The sequence below is a fragment of the Hyaena hyaena genome, unplaced genomic scaffold (assembly GCF_003009895.1).
Source record: "Hyaena hyaena isolate Hyena2069 unplaced genomic scaffold, ASM300989v1 scaffold_256, whole genome shotgun sequence".
NCBI lineage: Eukaryota > Metazoa > Chordata > Mammalia > Carnivora > Hyaenidae > Hyaena > Hyaena hyaena.
The window spans coordinates 1,551,751-1,574,769 of NW_024080885.1; the positions used below are offsets into that span (position 1 = coordinate 1,551,751).

At 42.0% G+C, this 23,019-nt stretch overlaps 1 protein-coding gene across 1 annotated transcript; it reads left to right on the forward strand.

Moving 5' to 3' along the window:
• Positions 1 to 8,051: 8,051 nt before the first annotated feature.
• Positions 8,052 to 22,505, forward strand: METTL3 (methyltransferase like 3). The gene is made up of 11 exons (XM_039245252.1): positions 8,052 to 8,279; positions 16,708 to 16,925; positions 17,020 to 17,424; positions 18,551 to 18,726; positions 19,711 to 19,927; positions 20,140 to 20,327; positions 20,704 to 20,742; positions 20,923 to 21,031; positions 21,152 to 21,217; positions 21,363 to 21,475; positions 22,103 to 22,505. The coding sequence occupies exons 1-11, from the start codon at positions 8,180 to 8,182 to the stop codon at positions 22,212 to 22,214; spliced, it is 1,743 nt and encodes a 580-aa protein (XP_039101183.1). The 5' UTR covers positions 8,052 to 8,179; the 3' UTR covers positions 22,215 to 22,505.
• Positions 22,506 to 23,019: the final 514 nt, after the last annotated feature.

Sequence of the window (23,019 nt, forward strand, 5' to 3'; positions counted from 1 at the left end):
ATGAAACATACATACATTTTTTACCTTATCTCTCCACAATGTGATAAGGTTTAGATTTGACCCTAAGACCTTAGTTTTTTAAAGAGAACAGTCCCAAACTTATCTTGCATTTTTAAGATTCTAATATCACTGAATCTTAGTGCTAAAGGGACAGGGCTGGTAAAATGATTTGTCCAAAGTCACTCAGCCAATTAATGGCAGAGTTAGTACTACCAGCAGTGATCAGGGATGGTGCTTGTTTCTTGCTACATCATTTAAGACTCCTGACGTGAGGCTGGCTGGAAGACAGAAAGGAGGAGGTGAGTGAACCTATTCTTGGCTCCATTCAAAGTAAAGATTCCAGTTGCCCCCCACCATACCAGTAACAGTCTCCTTTAAAAGGTCCTGGTGAGGGGTGCGTGCATGGCTCAGTCAGCTAAGCGTCCAACTTTGGCTCAGGTCATGATCTCACGATTCGTGGGTTTGAGCCCCACGATGGGCTCTGTGCTGACAGCTAGCTCAGAGCCTGGAGCCTGTTTCAGATTCTGTGTCTCCCTATCTCTCTGACCCTCTCCTGCTCACGCTCTCTCTCTCTCAGAAATTAATAAAACAGTTTTAAAAATTAAATAAATAAAAGGTCCTGGTGGGAACAGGAGTACATGGAATCTTGTGAGGTCAACTGGGGAAGGAACAGCTTCTGCCTCTAATTCCTAACAAAGCTTTGTTAAGTCTTTTTCTCCTTTCAGCGTGTGGAAGGAGGTAGGTCACCAATCGTATTCCATTTACCTCCCCTACCCCCATTGGACATAGATAATGCCATTTAACTAATTAAACTAGACTTGCCCTCTCTTTACATGCCAGTTCCCATTATGGTAACAACTGTCTGTAAGGCTTCTACTCATGGATACTTCCTCAGGCAGGTCAGCACTGCGCCTGACTCCCCACGCCCCTCCTTCATCGCTCTACTTTATTTTCCCTTCTGTCTCCTTTTTATTCTTTTTTACTCTCCTGTCCTGCTTTTTCTTCATTGACCTCTCTTATCTGACAGGGTTTTTTTTTTTCCTCTTTTCTCTTTTCACCTTTAATTTATTCTGTCTTTTCTAAGAACCTTTAAATTTTTTCCTTCTTGTAGCCGCCTCCAATCCCCACCCTCAGCCTCACCATTTCTCACTCTCAATCACTTTTCACTTGATCATCTTTTTGGAAGGTGAATTAACTCTAACCTGCTGGAATGAGAATATAAACAAATGAAGCTTGCAAAAACACTTTACATGAAATAAATAATAGCGGACCCAGTTCAAACTGGATGGATGAAGATCATCACTATGAAAAGACCCAAGAGACAGCTTTGCTTCTCCATTCAGTTAATTTCTGAGGATTTATTTTGTTTCAGAGATCAAGTGTTGGGTGGATCCTAAAGCAAAGAAGACATTTCTGCCCCTGTGGAAGCTCAGGCTAGGATGAAGAAAAGTATGAACGTATTTTTAATATGGTGTTGGTAAATAGTATGAGAAATGCAAACAGTGGCCTACAGGGAAATAACTCATAACGCAAACAAGGGGGGGTGGTGGTGTATAATTCTTTTGAATCCAGCTTTCATAATAACCACTCTCAAATATATAAACAATCCATACAACAGCCTAAGGACCAATGCAGGTATCATTTAAGCACCTATATAAGATACACAAAGTCTTTGGCTGATACAGAGATGTGCTGCTTTAGAGGCTCCCCACCAGGAAAGAACTGGCTACCTAGGTGCAAGAAGCCTAATTCACTGACATTCTTCGGCCTCTGGCCAAAGACTGAGCAAGATGATGAATGATACAGGAGCTTAGCCATTTCCATGGAACATGGGACTCTAATGAGCATTTTTGTTCTGGAATTCCCCATTGGGCTGGCAGAGACTGTCAGGTTTGCTCCATAGTCTGACAATTCTTCCTCCCCAATCCTGCCACCCCACACCCCACCCCTGCTTTTCCTTTAACAGGTGCTACTCCTCATTAAAGTTTTGGAATCCTAATTCGGGCTCCACATCTGCTTCTCAGAGATTCAACCTGTATTATTCCTGAAAAAGGCCTAGTGCTACTGGCACATTTTCATCTTTCACAAACTCTACTCCTGAGATCTGGTTACCATCCCTGGAACTTCGGAGTAAACCACGGAGTGTCTGTCTCCTTACCCCTAAGACAGACTTCACTAGTATTACTCTCAAGGAGGCCCAACTCTGACTTTCCTTTTCCTTGTTTTTCATAAATGTTTAATTATTTAAGATTTTATTTTTAAGTAGTCTCTACTCCTAGCATGGGCCTCAAACTCACAACCTCAAGATCAAGAGTTGCATGCTCTTTTGATTAAGCCAGCCAGGTGCCCCTGTAATTTTTTAAAGTTCACTTATTTATTTTGAGAGAGGGAGGGAGAGAGAGAATCTCAAGCAGGCTCCCTGCTGTCGGTGCACAGCCGACGTGGAGCTCTATCTCAAGAACCATGGGATCGTGACTTGAGCTGAAATCAAGAGTCCGATGCCTATCTGACTGAGCCACCCAGGTGCCCTTCTAATGTTTAATTTAATAACAGATTAACTGCAGTGGACATTTTGCTTTTGATCAGATAATAAAAATTGAGTGGGGCGCCTGGCTGGCTCAGTCAGAACAAGTGTGTGACTCCTGATCTCAGGGTCGTGAGTTTGAGCCCCACATTTGGTATAGAGATTACATAAAACTTTTTTTAAAAATGAGGAAGAAAAAACTTTAGTAAAAAACCATTTGACCAAAGAGCAAGTAAGAAGTAGAGTAGTATTTGGTCAGTACTGTGGATATTTTGGGAATCCATTGCTGTGCCACAAACCATCCCAAACTTAGTGTCTTTGTTTCTTTTTGTTTGTTTTTGAGAGGCTGAGGGGGCAGAGAGAGGGGGACAGAGGATCTGAAGCAGGCTGTGTGCAGCTTGGGAGTTTCTCTCTCTCTCTCTCTCTCTCTCTCTCTCTCTCAGTAAATGAACTTCCAATGATATGCCCAGGTCTCCAAGAGGGTAAAAGCAGAAAACTGAGCTTCAAGGCCTCTTTAGGATTTGGCTTCTAAACCCAAAGAATATGATCACTTCTGCTACATTCTGTTGGCCAAAACTAGTCAGAAGTCCCGCTCAGCTTCCAGAGGAGGGGAAATACGATTTACCTCTTTTTTTTTGTTTTTTTAATTTCTAGGAGAGAGAGAGAGAGAGAGACAGCGTGAGCAGGGGAGGGTCAGAGAGAGAGGGAGTCACAGACTGAAACAGGCTCCAGGCTCTGAGCTGGCAGTCAGCACACAGCCTGACGCAGGGCTCGAACCCACGAACCCACGAATCGTGAGATCATGACCTAAGAGAAAGTCGGACGCTTAACCAACTAAGCCACCCAGGCGCCCCACAATTTACCTCTTAAAAGGAAGAGTGGCCAAGTCACTCTGCATAAGGGCAAGAGATGGGAGGCATTATGACTAACTCTGGAAGCAGTCTACTACAGCAGATATGAAGAGAAGTTAAGAAATGTAGTGCCTGTGCACTCATCTGCTCACAACTAGGCTTACTACACTCTGTCTTGACAAGGAGAGTTCTGAGCAAGGTTCCTTCCCCTGTGCACTGCTCAGGATGGTATGCTGACTGGCTAAAAGTGGGCAGAAAACTGGTCATGAGGAGTCTAGAAAGAATCCCTCTATAAGCACATCATGCTGAGTGACCCCCCTATGTTCCTAAAATTTGCCTGATTTACTACTGCAATAATTTACCCAAAATGAATGTGAAAGCAAAGACTTCTGGAAGCTGCCCTTGATTTGGATGACTTTCAGGAATACCTGAGCTACTTCTCTGGCTTTCTCGGTAAGTAAAAAGAGGCAATTCAGGCCTTAGATATCTCGAATTCTACCAGAGATGGAATCTCTTCCGCTAAAAAATCCTTCCTTTCTTAGACAAAAATGCTTATACTGTTTAGGGGTTAACCTGTGGAATTCCATCTTCGAGATGAATCAACTCCTTTTATCTTCTACAAGGCCATGTCTGGTACTCTTTTCCCCCCCAAGACTATTTAACTTCATGGCCATATAATTTCTATATATTTTATTTCTCCTTGAAAGAAAGTGATCTCATAAGAAGTGAGGAATTCAGATTTGTGAACAATGAACTCTTAACAATTCTGTAATGTAGCAATAATGGTATTATCTTACTTTAGTAATGATACATGTGTCTAAACATAGCAAGTGAAAGTATAGAAGCATCCTTTGTCAAATTTTTACAAATATTTTTAATGTTTATTTATGAGAGAGAGAAAGAGAGAGAGAGAGAACGTGTGGGAGGGACAGAAAAGAGGGTCACAAAGGATCCAAAGTGGGCTCTGTGCTGACAGCAGAGAGCCTGATATGGGGCTGGAACTCACGAATTGTGAGATCATGACCTAAGCCAAAGTCAGACACTCAACCCACTGAGCTACTCAGGCACTCCCTGCCCCCCACCCTCCATCAACATTCTGGAAGGCAGTTGCTAGACCCAAGTCATTAAAGGAAGCAAAAACCCTTAGGTAGAGAAGTCCCCTTGAACAGTCTTTCAGGATCTCACATTAGCCAACTTGCTAAGAGTATTTTAGCTGAGGAAGATCACAGTTTTGCTTTTAATTAACTGTAATCATGAGAATTAAATGTCCAGGCATGCTCATGTTGAACCCATATTCATTTCTGTGTCCTCTTCTTCAAGGTTCACATACAAAGTTACACAGCTCAAAAGATGGTGGACATTGCCTACCAAGTAAATTAAATTGAGAAAATGAGATGGAAATGAATATTTTGATCATTACTAAATCACTGCAGTGCCTAGCACATAGCACTCAGTAAATAGATATTTGTTGAGTAAATGGATGAAAATGCCACATTCCAATACACATACATCTTTCTTCTTAATAGCCCCCTTCATATCCACTCCTTCCTTTCCATTACTATCCATAACCACCTTCTAAGTTAATTAAAGTCTCTATCATCAAATACTAGTTAAAACAGGCTACAAACTGTGGTGCTTTGCTGGCTCCATTGATTGAGCATGTGACTTTTTATCTAGGCGTTGGGAGTTCAAGCCCCATGTTGGGCATAGAGCCTACTTAAAAAAAAAGGCTACTATTTTCCTTGTGTCTAAATTTTCCCTCCTTTCATCTCAATCCAACTAGAACACTAGATTAATCTTTAAAAAGCTGCCTATTCACAAACCCTAAAATGTTCACTGCTGTATTCTGAATAAATCGCATCTTCTTTACTAAGGTAACATTTTACATTTAACCATCTGGTCTCAAATATGGAAACATAAATATCCTCCCAAATTCTCTAATACAATTATGTTCTAACAAACCAGTCTGGAATATCAAGACATACACCATGCCTTTCTAACTCTAGACCTTTGCTTTTTATCATGTCCTCAGCCTGGAATTCTCTCCTATGGCTTTACCTGTTGAAGCACTAGCTAGCTGTCATTTCAAGCCTGTACCTTTTTTATTTTTTACATTTTTAAAAATTTTAAGTTGGCTCCACACCCAACATGGGGCTTGAACTCATGACTCCAAGATCAAGAGTCACTTGCTTTACTGACTAAGCCAGCTGGGTGCCCCTCAAATTTAAGCCTTGATGTCACCTTCTTTCCAATGCCTTTCCTGGGTCACCTGGGCTTGGAGTCCTCCTCTTCTTTCCAATCACATTTATTTTTAGAGCCTATGCTCATGCTGCTTTATGCTGTAAAGATGGTTCAATAATTATAAGCTCGATCTTAGCTCCTTTACCAGACCAGAAACTCTTTGAAAACAGGAGCCATGCCTTTTCAAGCTATTTTCTCTGACACAGTGTTTGGCATCATGTATAGTTGACCACTGAACAATGCAGGTGTTAGGGGAGCCAACCTCTTCCCTGCCCTGTGCAGTTGGCTGAACATTTGTGTATAACCTTTGACTCCCCCAAAACTAAACTAATAGCATGCTATAGACCAGAAGCCTTACTGATAACATAGTTAACACATATTTTGTATGCTATATGTATTATATACCATGTTCTTACAATAAAGTGAGCTAGAGAAAAGAAAATGTTATTAAATTCATGAGAAAGAGAAAATACAATTACAGTACTATAGTATATTTATTAAAAAAATTGCACATACAAGTGGGCCCATGCAGTTCAAGGGTCAACTGTAGACGCTTGACAAATCAGTGGTTCCCAAATGCCTCCATTCACAAGACCCTCATTAAAAACAAACAACAGGGTGCCTGGGTGGCTCAGTAGGTTAAGCGTCAGACTTAGGCTCAGGTCATGATCTCACTTGCTCCTGAGTTAGATCCCCACTTTGAGCTTCGCACTGACAGTGTGGAGCCTGCTTTGGATCCTCTGTCCCTCTCTCTCTCTGCTTCTCCCCTGCTCCTGCTGTTTCTCTCTCTCAAAGATAAATAAACTAACAACAACAAGGGCGCCAAGATGGCTCAAGTAGGTGGAGGGTGAGACTCTTGATCTCTGGGTTGTAAATTCAAGCCCATTTTTGGTATAGAGATGACTTAAAAATAAAATCTTAAAAACCTTTTGTATTTAAGTTTGTTACACTTACAGTAAAACGCATGTGCCAAAAATGTTTAGCTCATTCAATTTTTACAAACAACATAGTTAGGCAACTAGCTCCCAGAATAAGCAACACCATGCAACCAGAACCCCAGAAGTCCCTCTATAGCCCCCCCTTTTTTTGAAGACTCTATTTTAACGTATTACACACGATATTGTAGACTAGGTATGAGTAAACGATAGTGAGAATATGTATTTGTAGACTCCTTATAATATCTCTGCACCATCAATCCTCCATTTCTTTCAAAGAAAGACACCTCCACACACACAACCATAGACTGGAAATTAGTGTAATAGTTTTATCTTTGTAAATGAATGCATGAAAACATAAATCTACGGGGCGCCTGGGTGGCTCAGTCGGTTAGGCATCCGACTTCGACTCATGTCATGATCTCACGGTTCATGAGTTCAAGCCCTGCGTCAGGCTCTGAGCTGTCAGCCTGCTTTGGATTCTGTATCTCCTTCTCTCTCTGTCCCTCTCCCACTTGTGTTCTGTCTCTGTCTCTCAAAAACAAATAAATGCAAAAAAAAAAAATTAAAAAAAAACCCATAAATCTACAACACCTCCACCAGAAAAAGTATGTTAGTATCTGTCAAAAGGACAGTTATTTTCATTAAAATTTTTTCTTTAATTTTTAAAAATGTTTTATTTATTTATTTCTGAGAGAGAGAGACAGCGTGAGCAGGGTAGGGTCAGAGAGAGAGGGAGAAACAGAATCTGAAACAGGCTCCAGGCTCTGAGCTAGCTGTCAGCACAGAGCCCGACACAGGGCTCGAACCCACGAACCATGAGATCATGACCTGAGCCGAAGTCAGCCGCCTAACCCACTGAGCCACCCAGGCGCCCCTTTCATTAAAAAAATTTTTAAAAATGTTTATTTATTTTTGAGAGGGCGAGACACAGATTCCAGAGCAGGCTCCAGGTTCTGAACTGTCAGCCCGGAACTCACTAACTGGGAGAACATGACCTGAGCTGAAGTCGCATGCTAAACCATCTGAGTGACCCATGTGCCCCTAGTTAGTTCTCATTTTAAGAAATCTGTGCTACAGGGCACCTGGCTGGCACAGTAAGTAGAGCATGTGACCCTTGATCTCCGGTCATGAGTTCGAGCCCCACATTGGGCACAGACATTACTTAAAAGTAAAATCTTCAAAAAAAAATTCTGAACTACACTTGCTGCTCTATTAGCGACCCCCCCCCTTTTTTTTTTTTTTTTAATTAGCGCCGTCTTAACAGGAGGCGTCAACTCCCAGGATTCATTCCCTTATATTCAACATGGCCGCATGCGCGTCTATAAGCAACATGGCCGTTCTGCCAGTCACTAATATGGCAGCCACAGCCTCACTGCACCCGGAAGAACGAAAGAGCTCCGATAGAAAATGTTTCCGCCATCCTGCCAACACTTAAGGTGGCTCTTATTTCAGCTTCAAAACGAGCGGGAAACGGGCAATAACTTCCCGTCCTGCGTATTCCCCAGATCTCTTTCCGGTTAGCCTGGGGGGTGTCCGCGTGAGAATAAGAGATTTCCTGCTGCTGGGGCTGGGAGGTGCTAGTCCGCCGCGCCTGATTCGAGACGTGTCTGGGCTGAGAAACTAGAATGTCGGACACGTGGAGCTCTATCCAGGCCCACAAAAAGCAGCTGGACTCGCTGCGGGAGAGGCTGCAGCGGAGGCGGAAGCAGGACTCGGGGCACTTGGGTGAGGCGCGGGGCTGTCCGGGCGGATGCTTAGCCAGGGAGGGTGGGAGGCAACCTCGGAGAAGTAGGAGCTCCCCAGTCGGTGCTTTTCCCCAAGCGGCCATTTCTTTAATGCCTGGTACATCGGTACTCCTCGCCCTCAGCAGCAGAGAGCTTCGTCCTCCTGTACATGGTCGCGGTTCCGTTCGCTGGCCCTGTTCCTTCCAGTTCACTTGCTTGGGACGGAAGCCTGGTCCCCACCCCCGTCCGCTTGGCCGACTCCTCTGAAGTCTGCGAGAACATTGCCTTTGCTAGGTCTCTCAGCCCCCTATCCCTTGAAGCAGTAAGTCCCCCTTTTTTATTGCTCCTGTGGCGCTTTGTTCTGCACCCCCAGCGCCCCCGTTTTAGCCACTGCTTGTAGTCATTTCTTTGCCATTGTGGGCTCCATGAGAGCAAGGACTGAACCTTTATACCCACAGTGCTTATTACCTCAGTGACCCTCACAGGGTTGCTTAATGAGTAGAGGAACCGGTATTGTCTTAACCATTCACGTCCCAAGCAGATGTCTGAAGACATTTATTTTCGGTTTTTAAACTTTTTCTTTCCTCCTGTTGCCCACCCTGTGTCACAGTCCTCCAAACTGAAGGAACCTCCGATGATTGTCCACAAAATCTACCCCCACGCCCACCACAAGCCCTGGCTTATTTAAAGCAAATCAGTTATAAAGGTCTACAAGGATAGTGAATCTATACTATCCTTGTGGTACTTGGTTCCAGTGTTTATTAGTATCCTGGAATCGATCTCTAAATCTTGTCTTGGTACATATTAGGTCCGCGTACTCATGTTCTGGTCCGTGGAACTAGAAGATGCCCTGTCAGGGCACTCATACCATAATAAACAAACATCGATGGAGTATTTACAGTGTGCCTAAGTCTAGTTAGACAAACATAAGTAACACATTGTTCCAGCCCTCAAGGGGTTTAAAATTTAGTTGGGGGTAAAGGATCGATGCCTCTAAAAAGTCAGAACTACAATATGATATATGTAAAATGCTGAATGAATGAGTCCACAGTGAGTACAGGGAAGGGAAAAATAAGGAATGGAGTTTAGTGGTAAAGACATGAAGGAGTTAGCACTTGAGATTTGATCTTGATGGTTATATAGGACTTAAAGAAATTGACAAGTAGAGGAAGAAGTACAAGTCATATGATCAGGGATTAATTAGTAGTCATTTCTTTATTTTTAAAAGTTTATTTATTTATTTATTTTTGAGAGAGACAGGGAGAGTGAGCAGGGGAGGTGCAGAGAGAGAGAGAGGGAGGAAGAGAGGAGTCCCATACAAGGCTCATACTCATTAGCCGTGAGATCATGACCTGAGCTGAAACCAAGAGTTGGAGGCCTAATCGACTGAGCCACCCAGGTGCCCCTAATAGTCAATTTTAAATTCCACTTCACCTTTTCATGGTAATAACCACACTTTGGTATTAATCAAACTTTGTGCCATATGCAAACCTAACTACTAAAGTGTCGATATTTCATACAGGTTCTTGCTACTAAGTATGTTTAATAATTTTGACAAGATTGTATTCTCCCTTGAATGTAAATGTTGTTTTTTTGGATGAAAATATCTCTTGTACACCCCCTTAGTAATATATGATGAAGATCTCTAGTACCTCTGCCTGATAATATGATTAAGACTTCTATAAAAATTATCTTTAAGTTTGTGCTTGAACATATCTTGTCTTCTGGCCCAGAGCTGTGTCTGGCCCATTTGGTATATTCCCATCTATAGTGGAATAGATAGACATAAATCACACAAAATATACCAGCCTATCACTGTTTCTTCTTTGGATTATTTTGGTTATTCCAAAGAATTGACTTGAACATTAGAATTCTTAGGAAAACATCATGAGATACACTCTATTTGTTTATTAATCAATTTTTCATATAATGTACAACCAAAGTCTTGCTAAAAATTCAGATCATTCTGTTCTTTTCTCAGAGGAAATAAAACCTTTCTTAACTACCTCTTGATAGCATCGCTGAGATCTGATACTTAGTTGTTTACTACTAAGCTCAATGAAAAAAGACCAGGATAGCAATGAACTGAAATGTATCCGTATCATTAACAAATGCAAAATACCATGGACAAAGAATTATTGGGAGACCTTCCTTAGTTTGGCATTTTTTAATGTTTATTTATTTATAAAGTTTATTCATTTATTAATTCTGAGAGAGCACAAGCAGGGAAGGGGCAAAGAGAGGGAGACACAGAATCCAAAGCAGGCTTCAGGATCTGAGCTGTCAGCACAGAGCCCGATGCGTGGGCTCAAACTCAAACTGTGAGATCATGACCTAAGCGAAAGTCGGATGCTTAACCAACTAAGCCACCCAGGCGCCCCTGTTTATTTTTTTGAGAGAGAGCAGGAGATAGGGAGAGAATTCCAAGCAGGCTCTGTGCTGTCACCACTGAGCCTGATTCTGGGCCCAATCCCACAATTGTGAGACCATGACTTGAGCTGAAATCAAGTCGGATGCTTAACTGACCGAGTTACACAGGTGCCCCAGTGTGGCATTTTAATTTTTATTTAAAAATTTTAAAAGTGGTTATTTACTTTTGAGACACACAGAGAGAGAGAGACAGTGTGCAAGTGGGGGAGGGGCAGAAAGAGAGGGAGACACAGAATCTGAAGCAGGCTCCAGGCTCTGAGCTGTCAGCACAGAGCCCCGAGACGGGCGGGGGCGGGGGGAGGGACTCCAACTCAGGAACTGTGAGATCTTGACTTCATCCAAAGTCGGATGCTTAACTGACTGAGTTAAAGTACAGGTTGTTTTTTTTTTTTTTTTATTGTGGAAAAATATACATGACATAAAATTTACTATTTTAACCATTTTAAGTGTACAGCTCAGTAGCTTGAAGTATATTCACATTGTTGTGCAACCAATCTCCAGAACTTTTTCATCTTGCAAAACTGAAATTCTGTACCCATTAAACAATAACTTTCTATTTCCCCTTCCGCCCAGTCCCTGGCAACCAACATTCTACTTTCTGTTTCTGTGAGTTTGACTGCTCTAGATACCTCATATAAACAGAACCGTAAAGTACTTGTCTTTCTGTGACTGGCTTATTTCACTTAGCATAATGTCCATAAGGTTCGTCCTATTGTAGCATGTGTTGTAATTTCTTTTTAAAGCCAAAGAAAATTCCATAGTATGTCTGAACAATGTTTATTCATTTTTCTGTTGGTGGATACTTTGATTGCTTCTAACTTTTGGCTATTGTGAATAATGCTGTTATGAGTATTGGTGTACAAGTATCTCTTCAAGATCCAGCCTCAGCTTTTTTGGATATATACCCAGAAGTGGAATTTCTGGATCATATGGTAATTCTATGTTCAATTTTTTGAGGAACCACCACATTGTTTTCCATAGAACTAATGTATAGGTTTTTGAAACAAAGATTGTTAACTGTGAATACATTTTTATTCTAATTAAAACAGAATGGACTTGGGGCGCCTGGGTGGCTTAGTCGGTTAAGCGACTGACTTTCGCTTAGGTCATGATCTCGCAGTTCGTGGGTTCGAGCCCCGCGTTGGGCTCTGTGCTGACTGCCAGCTCAGAGCCTGGAGCCTGTTTCAGAGTCTGTGACTCCCTCTCTGACCCTCCCCTGCTCACGCTGTCTCTCTCTCTCTCTCTCTCCTAGAAATAAATAAAAAACATTAAAAAAACAAAAAACAAAAAAAAAAACAGAATGGACTTGGCCAGGCTTAGAACATGGTTAATATGTGAACTGCTCAATATATTTCATCAGTGGGACTGAAGATGTGAATATATATGTTGACATAATTTAGCAAATTAGTAGACTGACTATATATACTTAATGCCAGTATAATTAATATACAATGTTATATTAGTAGACTGGCCATGTTTGTTGTCTTTGAGCTAATAGTATTTTGTTTATCTTCAGTGGAGCTTTTAACCCAAGAGTAAGCTCAAGTATTATGTATTACTTTGTTGAATCCAGCACATAGAATTTTTCATTGGATTAGAAGTAGAGTATTAACATACTTCCCAGCAAAGTGGAAGCACTGAGTAAATGTACTGAAATAATAACTGAACAAATACTTTTCTGCAGGAGTTGGAATCCAGGGGTTCTTAATCACTTTCTGCCAATAAACCATTTTAAGAATGATAAAACATTGGGGTCTTTTCCCCAAATGAGTATATACGTGCACAAATATGCATTTGACCTCAGGAAATTCAATATGAAATATGACCCTCCCCTCCCAGTAACCTCAAAAGGTATTTTCAGCTCTACTGTCTTGAATACCATGAAAAGAATACTGCCAGGAGGTATTACTAACATAAGGATTCATAATCAGAATCATGAGGAACAAGCATTAGGGGCGCCTGAGTTGCTCCGTTGCTTAAGTGTCTGACTTCAGCTTACAGTTGGTGGGTTTGAGCCCCACGTCAAGCTCTGTGCAGCTGACAGCTCAGAGCCTGGAGCCTGCTGCAGATTCTGTGTCTCCCTGTCTCTGTCCTTCCCCCGCTCATGCTCTCTCTCTTTCTCTAAAAAATAAACATTAAAAGAGCAAGTATTAAAACAAGTGGTTATAGGGGTGCCTGGGTGGCTCAGTTGGTTAAGCGACTTCGGCTCAGGTCATGATCTCACGGTTCGGTTTGTGGGTTCGAGCCCTGTGTCGGGCCCTGTGCAGCTCAGAGCCTGGAGCCTGCTTCAGATTCTGTATCTCCCTCTCTCTGTGACCCTCCCCTGCTCACGCTTTCTCTCTCTCTCTCTCAGAAATAAATAAAAAAACATTTAAAAAAAAACCCAAGTGGTTATAGTAAAATTACCAAAGAGAATACAAATGTCAGGATCCATTTCTAGGGATTGAAAATATATGTTAAAGTGGCTCTTTTCATAGACTTACTGCTTACTTTAAGAAAAATTATACATAATTCAAAACACATCCGGGGAGCCTATATCTTCATTTAGTCCCGTTTTCTGTTATCAGAGTTTTTGGTTTAGTAGCTTATCTGATTTACTCCCTTTGGCATACTCGGTGAGTTAAAAATATATAGCGGGTTATATTTGTATATAATGTACAAAGTAAAAATATGTGTATAATGAGTTATATCAATATATAATATATAAAACGATTTGTGGATTTAATGCCTGAAATCCTAATTTTAAAATACCTTTGTGTTTCATCTGCCTTAAAGATATTTATTATTGATTGTGCTTAGTTACGTTGCTTAATATAAGAAATTTTTAGTTACTTCAAAAACTTTTAAAGCTTAACTGATTTTTTTTTTTTTTAAAGCTCAGTCTGTTAAGCGTCTGACTTAAGCTCAGGTCATGATCTCACGGTTCTGTTCCTGTGTTTGGTTCATGAATTAGAGCCCCACATCGGGCTCTCTGTTGTCAGTGAGGAGCTGCTACAGATCCTCTGTCCCCCTCTCTCTCTGACCCTTCCCTGCTTGTGCTCTTTCTGTCTCAAAAATAAACATTACATGGGGCGCCTGGGTGGCTCAGTCGGTTAAGCATCCGACTTCGGCTCAGTTCATGATCTCATGGTACGTGGGTTCGAGCCCCATGTCGGGTTCTGTGCTGACAGCTAGCTCAGAGCCTGGAGCCTGTTTCAGATTCTATATCTCCCACTCTCTCTGACCCTATCCTGCTCACACTTCTCTCTCTCTCTCTCAGAAATAAATAAAACATTAAAAAAAATTTTTTTTAAATAAATATTACAAAAAAACCTCTTAGAGTTTTATCCTAGTGTAAATTGTAATTGGGGTATTTTAGTTCAAGTTTACTAGAATCCTTGATTTTCTGAATTGCAAGGACTTCAGTAGTCACCAGTTTAATCCTGTTCAGTGTAGAAATTTTGCCTGTAGGATTCCAAGTAAACTAAATAATAATTGTTACTTATATTTCTTCTTTCTTTGTTTGTTTATTTTTGTTTTTGAGAGATGTGGGGGGTAAATTCACAAACTATGAGATCATGACCTGAGTTGAAGTTGGGCATTCAACTGACAGCCACTCAGGTGCCCCTTTCTTCCTTAAGTACTTTTAGCTTAGTTAGGTTCCTTGCTCTTGAATTCTTTCTCTTCTAGACCTTCAAAGTGCTTCAGTGGTCCTTCCATATATACAGTATCTCTTTGCCAAACAAAACTAGGGACTTGTATCAGTTCATCTGGCAAAAGTTCTACTCCAAGATTCAGCAGAACATAAAGGAAGCATAAGCATAGTGAGGAAGGTTATGTCAGTTATTTAACATTTCCAGGTAGTATGGAATTGTGAAGTCTGTTTTCTAAACAGGTTGTAACTTATTTTTACATAAAATGCATCTGTCCAGCAATGTGTTTGGTGTAGTTCAGCTCCATTTCACTTGGAATTAAAAAAGTTTTTTAAAAATGTTTATTTATTTTTGAGAGAGAGAGAGAATGCACGCATGTGGAGGAGGGGTAAAGAGACACAGAATCTGAAGCAGGCTGCAGGCTCTAGGCTGTCAACACAGAGCCTGAAGCAGGGTTCAAACCGACAAACTGTGAGATCATGACCTGAGCTGAAGTTGCTTAACCAACTGAGCCACCCAGGTGCCTCCCTTCCCTGGAATTTCTGAGCCCAGTTTTACTAAAAATTCCATTAGAGTAAAAATGTTCAAGTAACGTAAATATTTCTAAATGTAAAATAATGACCGACTTATGCTTGTAATGTTTAATTTAGCAGAGTTTTGATATAGGTTATGAGTTTAGTATTTCATCTGTATTTTATTTTTCATTTTTTTCCTAAAGATTTTATTTTAAATAATCTCTGCAGGGCACCTGAGTGGTCCAGTGAGTTGAGCGTCTGACTCTTGATTTCAGCTCAGGTCATGATCTCACGGTTTGTGGGTTCAAGCCCTGCTTTGGACTTTGTGCTGACAGTGTGGAGCCTGCTTGGGATCCTCCCTCTTCCTCTGCCTGTGGCCCTCTCCCACTTGCATGTGCGCATGCTCTCTCTCTCTCAGAAATAAATTAATAAGCTTAAAAAAAAGTAATCTCTGCACCCAGCGTAAGTCTTGAACTCACAACCCCCAGATCAAGAGTTGCATGCTCGGGGCGCCTGGGTGGCTTAGTTGGTTAAGCGTCCGACTTTCGCTTAGGTCATGATCCTGCGGTTCGTGGGTTCGAGCCCCGCGTCGGGCTCTGTGCTGACTGCCAGCTCAGAGCCTGGAGCCTGTTTCAGTCTGTGACTCCCTCTCTCTCTGACCCTTCCCTGCTCACGCTGTCTCNAAAAAAAAAAAAAACGTTAAAAAACCTGCTCACGCTCTCTCTCTCTCTCTCTCTCCAAAAAAAAAATAAAAAAAAAAAAAAAAAAAAAAAAAAAGAGTTGCATGCTCTACTGACTGAGCCAACCAGGTGCTCCCATCTGTATTTTAACTAAATCATAGGTTTTGAGCTTTCCTAAACATAATATTTTGCCCTAATTTGAGTTCTTAAGTTCTACTAAGGTTATGATGGCTACCCAGCTTGGGAAGTAGTAGGGTAAGTGATAAAAATGTAGTCATGAAATATCATTTGGTGACCAGGACTTCACAAAATTTTATAAGATTTTTGTGTCTGAGTGTTATAGGTCGCATTCTAGGGCACCTGGCGGGCTTAGTCAGTAGAGTGTGCAACCCTTGATCTCAAGGTTGTAAGTTTGAGTCCCATATCGGATGTAGAGGTTAGTTAATAAATCTTAAAAAAAAAAAAAGTCACGTTCTTCTCATTTTATATACCCTCCGATGTCCAGTGGTCTTGATTCATTAAAATTCAAACTCCATTCCTCGAAAGATTGGATCACATTTTAGGTTGTTGAAAATATTTCTGGCTTTTAAATTTGGGTTGATTGGGGCACCTGGGTGGCTCAGTCGGTTAAACCTCCAACTTCAGCTCAGGTCATGATCTCACAGTTCGTGAGTTTGAGGCCCGCCTCGGGCTCTGTGCTGACAGCTCAGAGCCTGGAACCTGCTTCAGATTCTGTGTCTCCCTCTCTCTCTGTCCCTCCTCCACTCACACTCTGTCTCTGTCTGTCTCTCAAAAATAAACATTAAATAAATAAATAAATAAATTTGGGTTGATTATATCAGTTGTCATTTAGAGCAGCTGAAGGGAGGTGGTATGGACCGAGAAATCTACCATGCTGCTAATTTCCTCTGAAGCACAGCAGGAATAGGAATTAGGAAAACACCTCTCAACCAGTAGAGGAAGGGTAAGTGGCTCCCAGAAAATCCATGATTATCTTGACAAAGCAGTGAATGTTTGAGTATGATTGAGGAAAGTTATCTAGTGCTAAATTTGGTCAGAGGATTTCCTGCATGTAATGAAAGAACTGTGTGCTGTGAATATTGGACTCCTGTGGAATGTATAGACCTACTTGGTTGCCCTTTTTCATTTTCTTCACTTTTCTTCACTCCCAGATCTACGAAATCCAGAAGCAGCACTGTCTCCCACCTTCCGCAGTGACAGTCCAGTGCCTGCTGCACCCACTTCTGGTGGCCCTAAGCCCAGCACAGCTTCAGCAGTTCCTGAACTAGCGACAGACCCTGAATTAGAGAAGAAATTGCTACACCACCTCTCTGATCTGGCCTTAACATTGCCCACTGATGCTGTGTCCATCCGTCTTGCCATCTCCACGGTAATGATCTGATAAGACAGTATTGGGATGTACCACTTCTTTTCTTCAGTTCATGGTCAGTGTCTTATTGCCTTCCTCTCCCCTCCTTCCCTAGCCAGATGCCCCTGCCACTCAGGATGGGGTGGAAAGCCTCCTACAGAAGTTTGCAGCTCAGGAGTTGATTGAGGTAAAACGAGGGCTCTTACAAGATGATGCACATCCCACTCTTGTGACCTATGCCGATCATTCCAAGCTCTCTGCCATGATGGGCGCTGTGGCAGAAAAGAAGGGCCCTGGGGAAGTGGCAGGGACTATCACAGGGCAGAAGCGGCGAGCCGAGCAGGACTCAACCACAGTAGCTGCCTTTGCCAGCTCTTTGGCCTCTGGTCTGGCCTCTTCAGCATCAGAAGCAGCCAAGGAGCCAGCCAAGAAATCAAGGAAACATGCTGCCTCAGATGTTGATCTGGAGATAGAGAGCCTTCTGAACCAGCAGTCTACTAAGGAACAACAGAGCAAGAAGGTAGGGGTAGATGGAAATGCTTGCACACATACACGTTGGTTTTGTTTTTGCTTTTTAGGATTTTATTTTTAAGTATTCTCTACACCCATTATGGGGCTTGAACTTAAAACTGCGAGATCAGGAGTTGTGTGCTCTACCGACTGAGCCAGCCAGACAGCCCTCACACATACACTTTGAATTATAGGTTTGATTGAGAGGGTTTTACCCCTAGGGCAAGCAAGGAGCAGTTCTTAGAGTTGAGGGTTTAGAATAGTGGGTCTCAACTGAGGATGTTTGCCCCCCATCTTCTCCCCCAGAGAACATTTGACAGTGTCTGGAGACATTTTGGTTGTCACAACAGAGGAGTGCTGCAGGCATTCTAGTGGGTAGAGACAAACAATGCTGCTAAGCATCCTGTAGTCATAGTAGGATAATCCCCACACAACAAAGAATTACTTAGCCCCAAATGTCAGTAATGCCAATTATTGAGAAACTGATTTAAACAATGTTTGTCATTGGATCTGTTTGGAAGAATCAACAGATCAAGAGAACAGGAATTGAAATTTAGAGAAGAGAGAGATGGAGATGAATGCTAGAAGGTAGTTACATGGGCCATTAATTATGGAAACAGATGATTAAAGAGTGTGAATTGCCAGTTACCATGATTCTGAATATAAGTATCGGACCCACATGAGTTCTTATCCATTTCCTACTTCTAGCTGTGTGATTGAACAAATTAATTTAACTTCTCTTGAGCCTTTGTCTTCATCTATAACATGAGGATAACCAGAGTACCTTCCCTTCTAGAATTGTTGCATAGACTCAGCTGAACAGTAAAGTGCTTAGCACTGTGTCTTGATTATATAAATATAAGTGGTTTTGGTGGGAAGGATTGCTCTCCTGGGGAAGGGAGGTTAGCTTAATGCTTAGCAGTAGGAACCAGGCTTCTTATATTTTAATTCCATCCCAAATGTGAGAAAGGACTGAACCCATGACAGATCTTTTCTCCTAGGAATCTAGTTTTCCCATTTTAGGTTAGCTCATTCATCCCTTACAACAGGACATTTGTCAAGTAGAATTTAGGGAGGTGGTTTAGGGGTCATTTTATCTGCAAACCCTTTTAAGTCCAAGGCTTCTTCTGTCACAGGTCAGTCAGGAGATCCTAGAGTTATTAAATACAACAACAGCGAAGGAACAGTCCATTGTCGAAAAGTTTCGCTCACGAGGTCGGGCCCAAGTACAAGAGTTCTGTGACTATGGAACAAAGGAGGAGTGCATGAAAGCCAGTGATGCTGATCGGCCCTGTCGCAAGCTGCACTTCAGGTCTCTTGGGAAGGGGAGAGATGGGGTGGGTCTCCTAGAAGCGGTCATCCCTTTTCAGGACATCCCTTCCATTTACTGGGGTTCTGTCTTTATTTCTATTATTAAGTGTCTTAATTTTTTAATGTTTATTTCAAAATAAACTCTCGAGAGTGAGGGAGGGGCAGAGAGAGAGGGAGAGAGTCCAAGGCAGGCTCTATACTGTCAGTACAGAGCCCCAAGATCACCACCTGAGGTGAAATCAAGATGACACTTCACTGATTGAGCCATCCAGGTGCTCCTGTTATTAAATGGTTTTAATGATTTGTCTTAGACCCCCAGATTCTGACGGTGTACTTTCAGAAGTAGTGTTCTGTGGGAGGGAATTGACTGCACTCCCAAATAGATGTGAGATTTTTTAAAAATACCTCTTTTCTTGCAATAGGAAGGCATCTCTGTCTCTTGAGCCCCATTGAAAGTTAAAGTTCTCTGGGAGGAGGATGATCTTAGGAGAAAGAGGAACCTGGGCTCTTAGGTCAGCATTTTATTCAGTTCTAATCAGCAAGCCCTTCCTTCCTATTGTTAAGATAAGAAAGTTGTCTTTGCTCAGAGAGGAATTGTAACTCTTTAGTGTGAATTATGGATTTCCATATCACCTGCCTTCTTTCTCTGAAAACTTAGAGGATGGTCTAAGATAAAATTAGGAGAGGGAAATAAAAGAAAAAAGTTTGAAACAATTTGGAACTTGACCTATGGGATCTAACTCTGGGACACCATTTTTTTTCTTTTAAAGGTTTATTTTTGAGAGTATGAGAAAGAGTATGAGCTGGGGAGGGGCAGAGAGAGGGAGACAGAGGATCTGAGCTGACAGTACAGAGCCTGATGCAGGGCTTGAACTCACAAACTGTGACATCATGACCTGAGCTGAAGTCAGACACTTAATCGACAACCACCCAGGTGCCCCTGGAACACATCTTGATTCTCATTCTCCCTTTTTTGTTTTCCCAGACGAATCATCAATAAACACACTGATGAGTCATTAGGTGACTGCTCTTTCCTTAACACGTGTTTCCACATGGATACCTGCAAATATGTTCACTATGAAATTGATGCTTGCATGGATTCTGAGGCTCCTGGGAGCAAAGACCATACACCCAGCCAGGAGCTTGCTCTTACACAGAGTGTCGGAGGTGACTCAAATGCAGATCGACTCTTCCCTCCTCAGGTACCCGTATTTCAACTTAGGAACTCGCATCTGAGTAGGGCAGCCATCCATGTAGGAAAAGCAGGTATAATCAGCAGTCTGTCTTGCTGATTGGGAATGGTGTGGGATATACATATTTATAAGGGAACAGGAAAATCAAATGGAAAAGAGGGACTGGGGCCATGAATCTCAGAGTGAAGGAAGGAAAGATGACCAAATACCACCTCATGCAGTGGATCTGTTGTGATATCCGCTACCTGGACGTCAGTATCTTGGGCAAGTTTGCAGTTGTGATGGCTGACCCACCCTGGGATATTCACATGGAGCTGCCCTATGGGACCCTGACAGATGATGAGATGCGCAGGCTCAACATACCAGTACTTCAGGATGATGGCTTTCTCTTCCTCTGGGTCACAGGCAGGTAATGCAGTTCAAAGATATGTAGGTGTGGGCAGATGTAGCACAGAGTGAGTTCTGGGTGGGGTTTAAAATCCTGGGTTTTCCTAGCCCTGCTGTTAAATGTATGACTAAGTTGGCCTTTTTTTCCTGAGACCCTAATGCCTGCTTATAACACAAATGATACCTCGAGTTCTGTTTAACTCTACATTTGTTCTTTGTGAAAGGTAAGGCCTTTGAGAGTAGATACTGTTTTATCTTTTCATTCTTAGATCCATCCTTTTGCCTTAATGGTGCCTTGCATGGAAATGTTCACTGAATTATTTACTGAAAGCACTTAGATACCTTGAAGGGATAAATATATATGGGCTTGGAAGTAGCTGATTAACCTTTCTTTTTAGGGCCATGGAGTTGGGCAGAGAATGTCTGAACCTCTGGGGGTAAGTAGTATCATTGTGTTGCTTTCTTTTGGAGGAAATAAAAACGTAATTGCTGTAGTTAAGATGTGTTCCCTTCTCTGAGCATTCCCTGTGGGTCTTTGCCTCTGTAGAGTAGATGGCACCACCCCTAAACTGTGAAAGCCTGATTAAAGCTCTAGTTCTCTTTCGTATATCCCATAGTTATGAACGGGTAGATGAAATTATCTGGGTGAAGACAAACCAACTGCAGCGCATCATCCGGACAGGCCGTACGGGTCACTGGCTGAACCATGGGAAGGAACACTGCTTGGTGAGCAGCAAGGGGGCCCAGTTCGAGATGGGACAAAAAGAGGAATTGATTGGACTTCTTTTTGAGAAGAAGCTCAAATGCTGGGGTATCATAAGATCATGTGTTTTTTGTGGTGAGCAGGTTGGTGTCAAAGGAAATCCCCAAGGCTTCAACCAGGGTCTGGATTGCGATGTGATCGTAGCTGAGGTATGTGCTTCTCTAGGCATCCATACCTTCCATGTTATTCAAGCCAGAAGTGCTCTAGGTTTTCTCATTTGATCATAAACATAAATGGAAAGGGCTAGACTTGCTATCTTTGGTAACCTAAAAGTAATTAGGGCCTCTTTCCTAGGTTCGTTCTACCAGTCATAAACCAGATGAAATCTATGGCATGATTGAGAGACTGTCCCCTGGCACTCGCAAGATTGAGTTATTTGGACGACCACACAATGTGCAGCCCAACTGGTAAGGTGACCAGAGAGACCTGCTAGCTCTCAAGGGCCAAAGTGTTCATGGTGAAGGACAGATGTTAGTAGAACTTCACCTCATAGTCTGCTTGTGGCTTCAGAGGATTCATAAGCCACCTGAGCTTGTATTTAAACTGCTTTATGGGGCTCTGCAACATTCACTGGAAACCCATCAGGTTTTAGGACTCAAACCACTACTCTCTAGGGTGCCCACTAAAGTTCTTCCTCAGTTATTCTATGAGATATATTGAACCTGCCCCCTGGTGGATAAGAATCCATTTAATCTGTTAACAGTTTTAACATCTTTCATCCTGTTTGTAGAGCTTTGAAAGATACGCTGCTAGTGTTTCACTTATCCGAATACTCACTGGTAGCAACTCTGTGAATTAGCTGTTATTAACCCTTAAGTAATAAAGATCCAGCCTGTTTTGACACCACAATCTGTGCCCAACTCCTAATCAGTCATACTACCATATACTATTCTAATACTAAAGTCTTCTTAAAAGAATTGGCATGAATATTTGAGGAGATTGTAGGCAGCCTTAATAAAAGGTATGCATCTTTTAGCAATATTAAGTCTTTTAATTCCAGGATTGTTTGGTTTGCTCCTTTATCCTTGCTTCAGGATCACCCTTGGAAACCAACTGGATGGGATCCACCTACTAGACCCAGATGTGGTTGCCAGGTTCAAGCAAAGGTATCCAGATGGTATCATCTCTAAACCTAAAAATCTATAGAAGCACTTCTTATAGAGCTAAGCATCTACAGCCATGGCTCCGCAGGCCACACCTGAAAAGTAATATTTGTACAATAGCTTGTTTCCTTATTTAAATAAAAGTTTGTATTGTAGTTGGGATTTCAAGGTAAAAATCTGGCTCTTCCACTTAACAGTGTGTGATCTTGTGTAACTTACCTCAGTATATTTCTTATAAGTAAGCTCTTATAAGAATACTACCTACCTCAGTGGGTTGTTGTAAGGGTTCAAACTAAATCATTGTATGGAAAGCATTAAAATGTTGATTATACTGTATAGGATCAAAGTGATTAGCAGTTAGTACTACGTGAACATCGTAATCAAGAAGGGGGTTCTCTGGGACAGCATTTCTCAAGGTAAGATTTGATTTCACTTAAGGTTATCATCACCAGGGCTTTCCTGCTCTAAACATTTGCTTATTCTGTGACAGCTGTGGCTTTGCTTGTCCCTTTGTGTGTGTGTTTAGCTTATTTCCAAGGAAAATGAGATAAGCACATCTTAGATTAAATTTAAATGAAAACTGGGGCGCCCGGGTGGCTTAGTCGGTTAAGCGGCCGACTTTCGCTCAGGTCATGATCTCGCGGTTCGTGGGTTCGAGCCCCGCGTCGGGCTCTGTGCTGACTGCCAGCTCAGAGCCTGGAGCCTGTTTCAGAGTCTGTTACTCCCTCTCTCTGACCCTCCCCTGCTCACGCTCTCTCTCTCTCTCCTAGAAATAAATAAACCATTAAAAAAAAAAAAAATTAAAAAAAAAAATTTAAATGAAAACCTAGGGTGTACAGATAATTAAC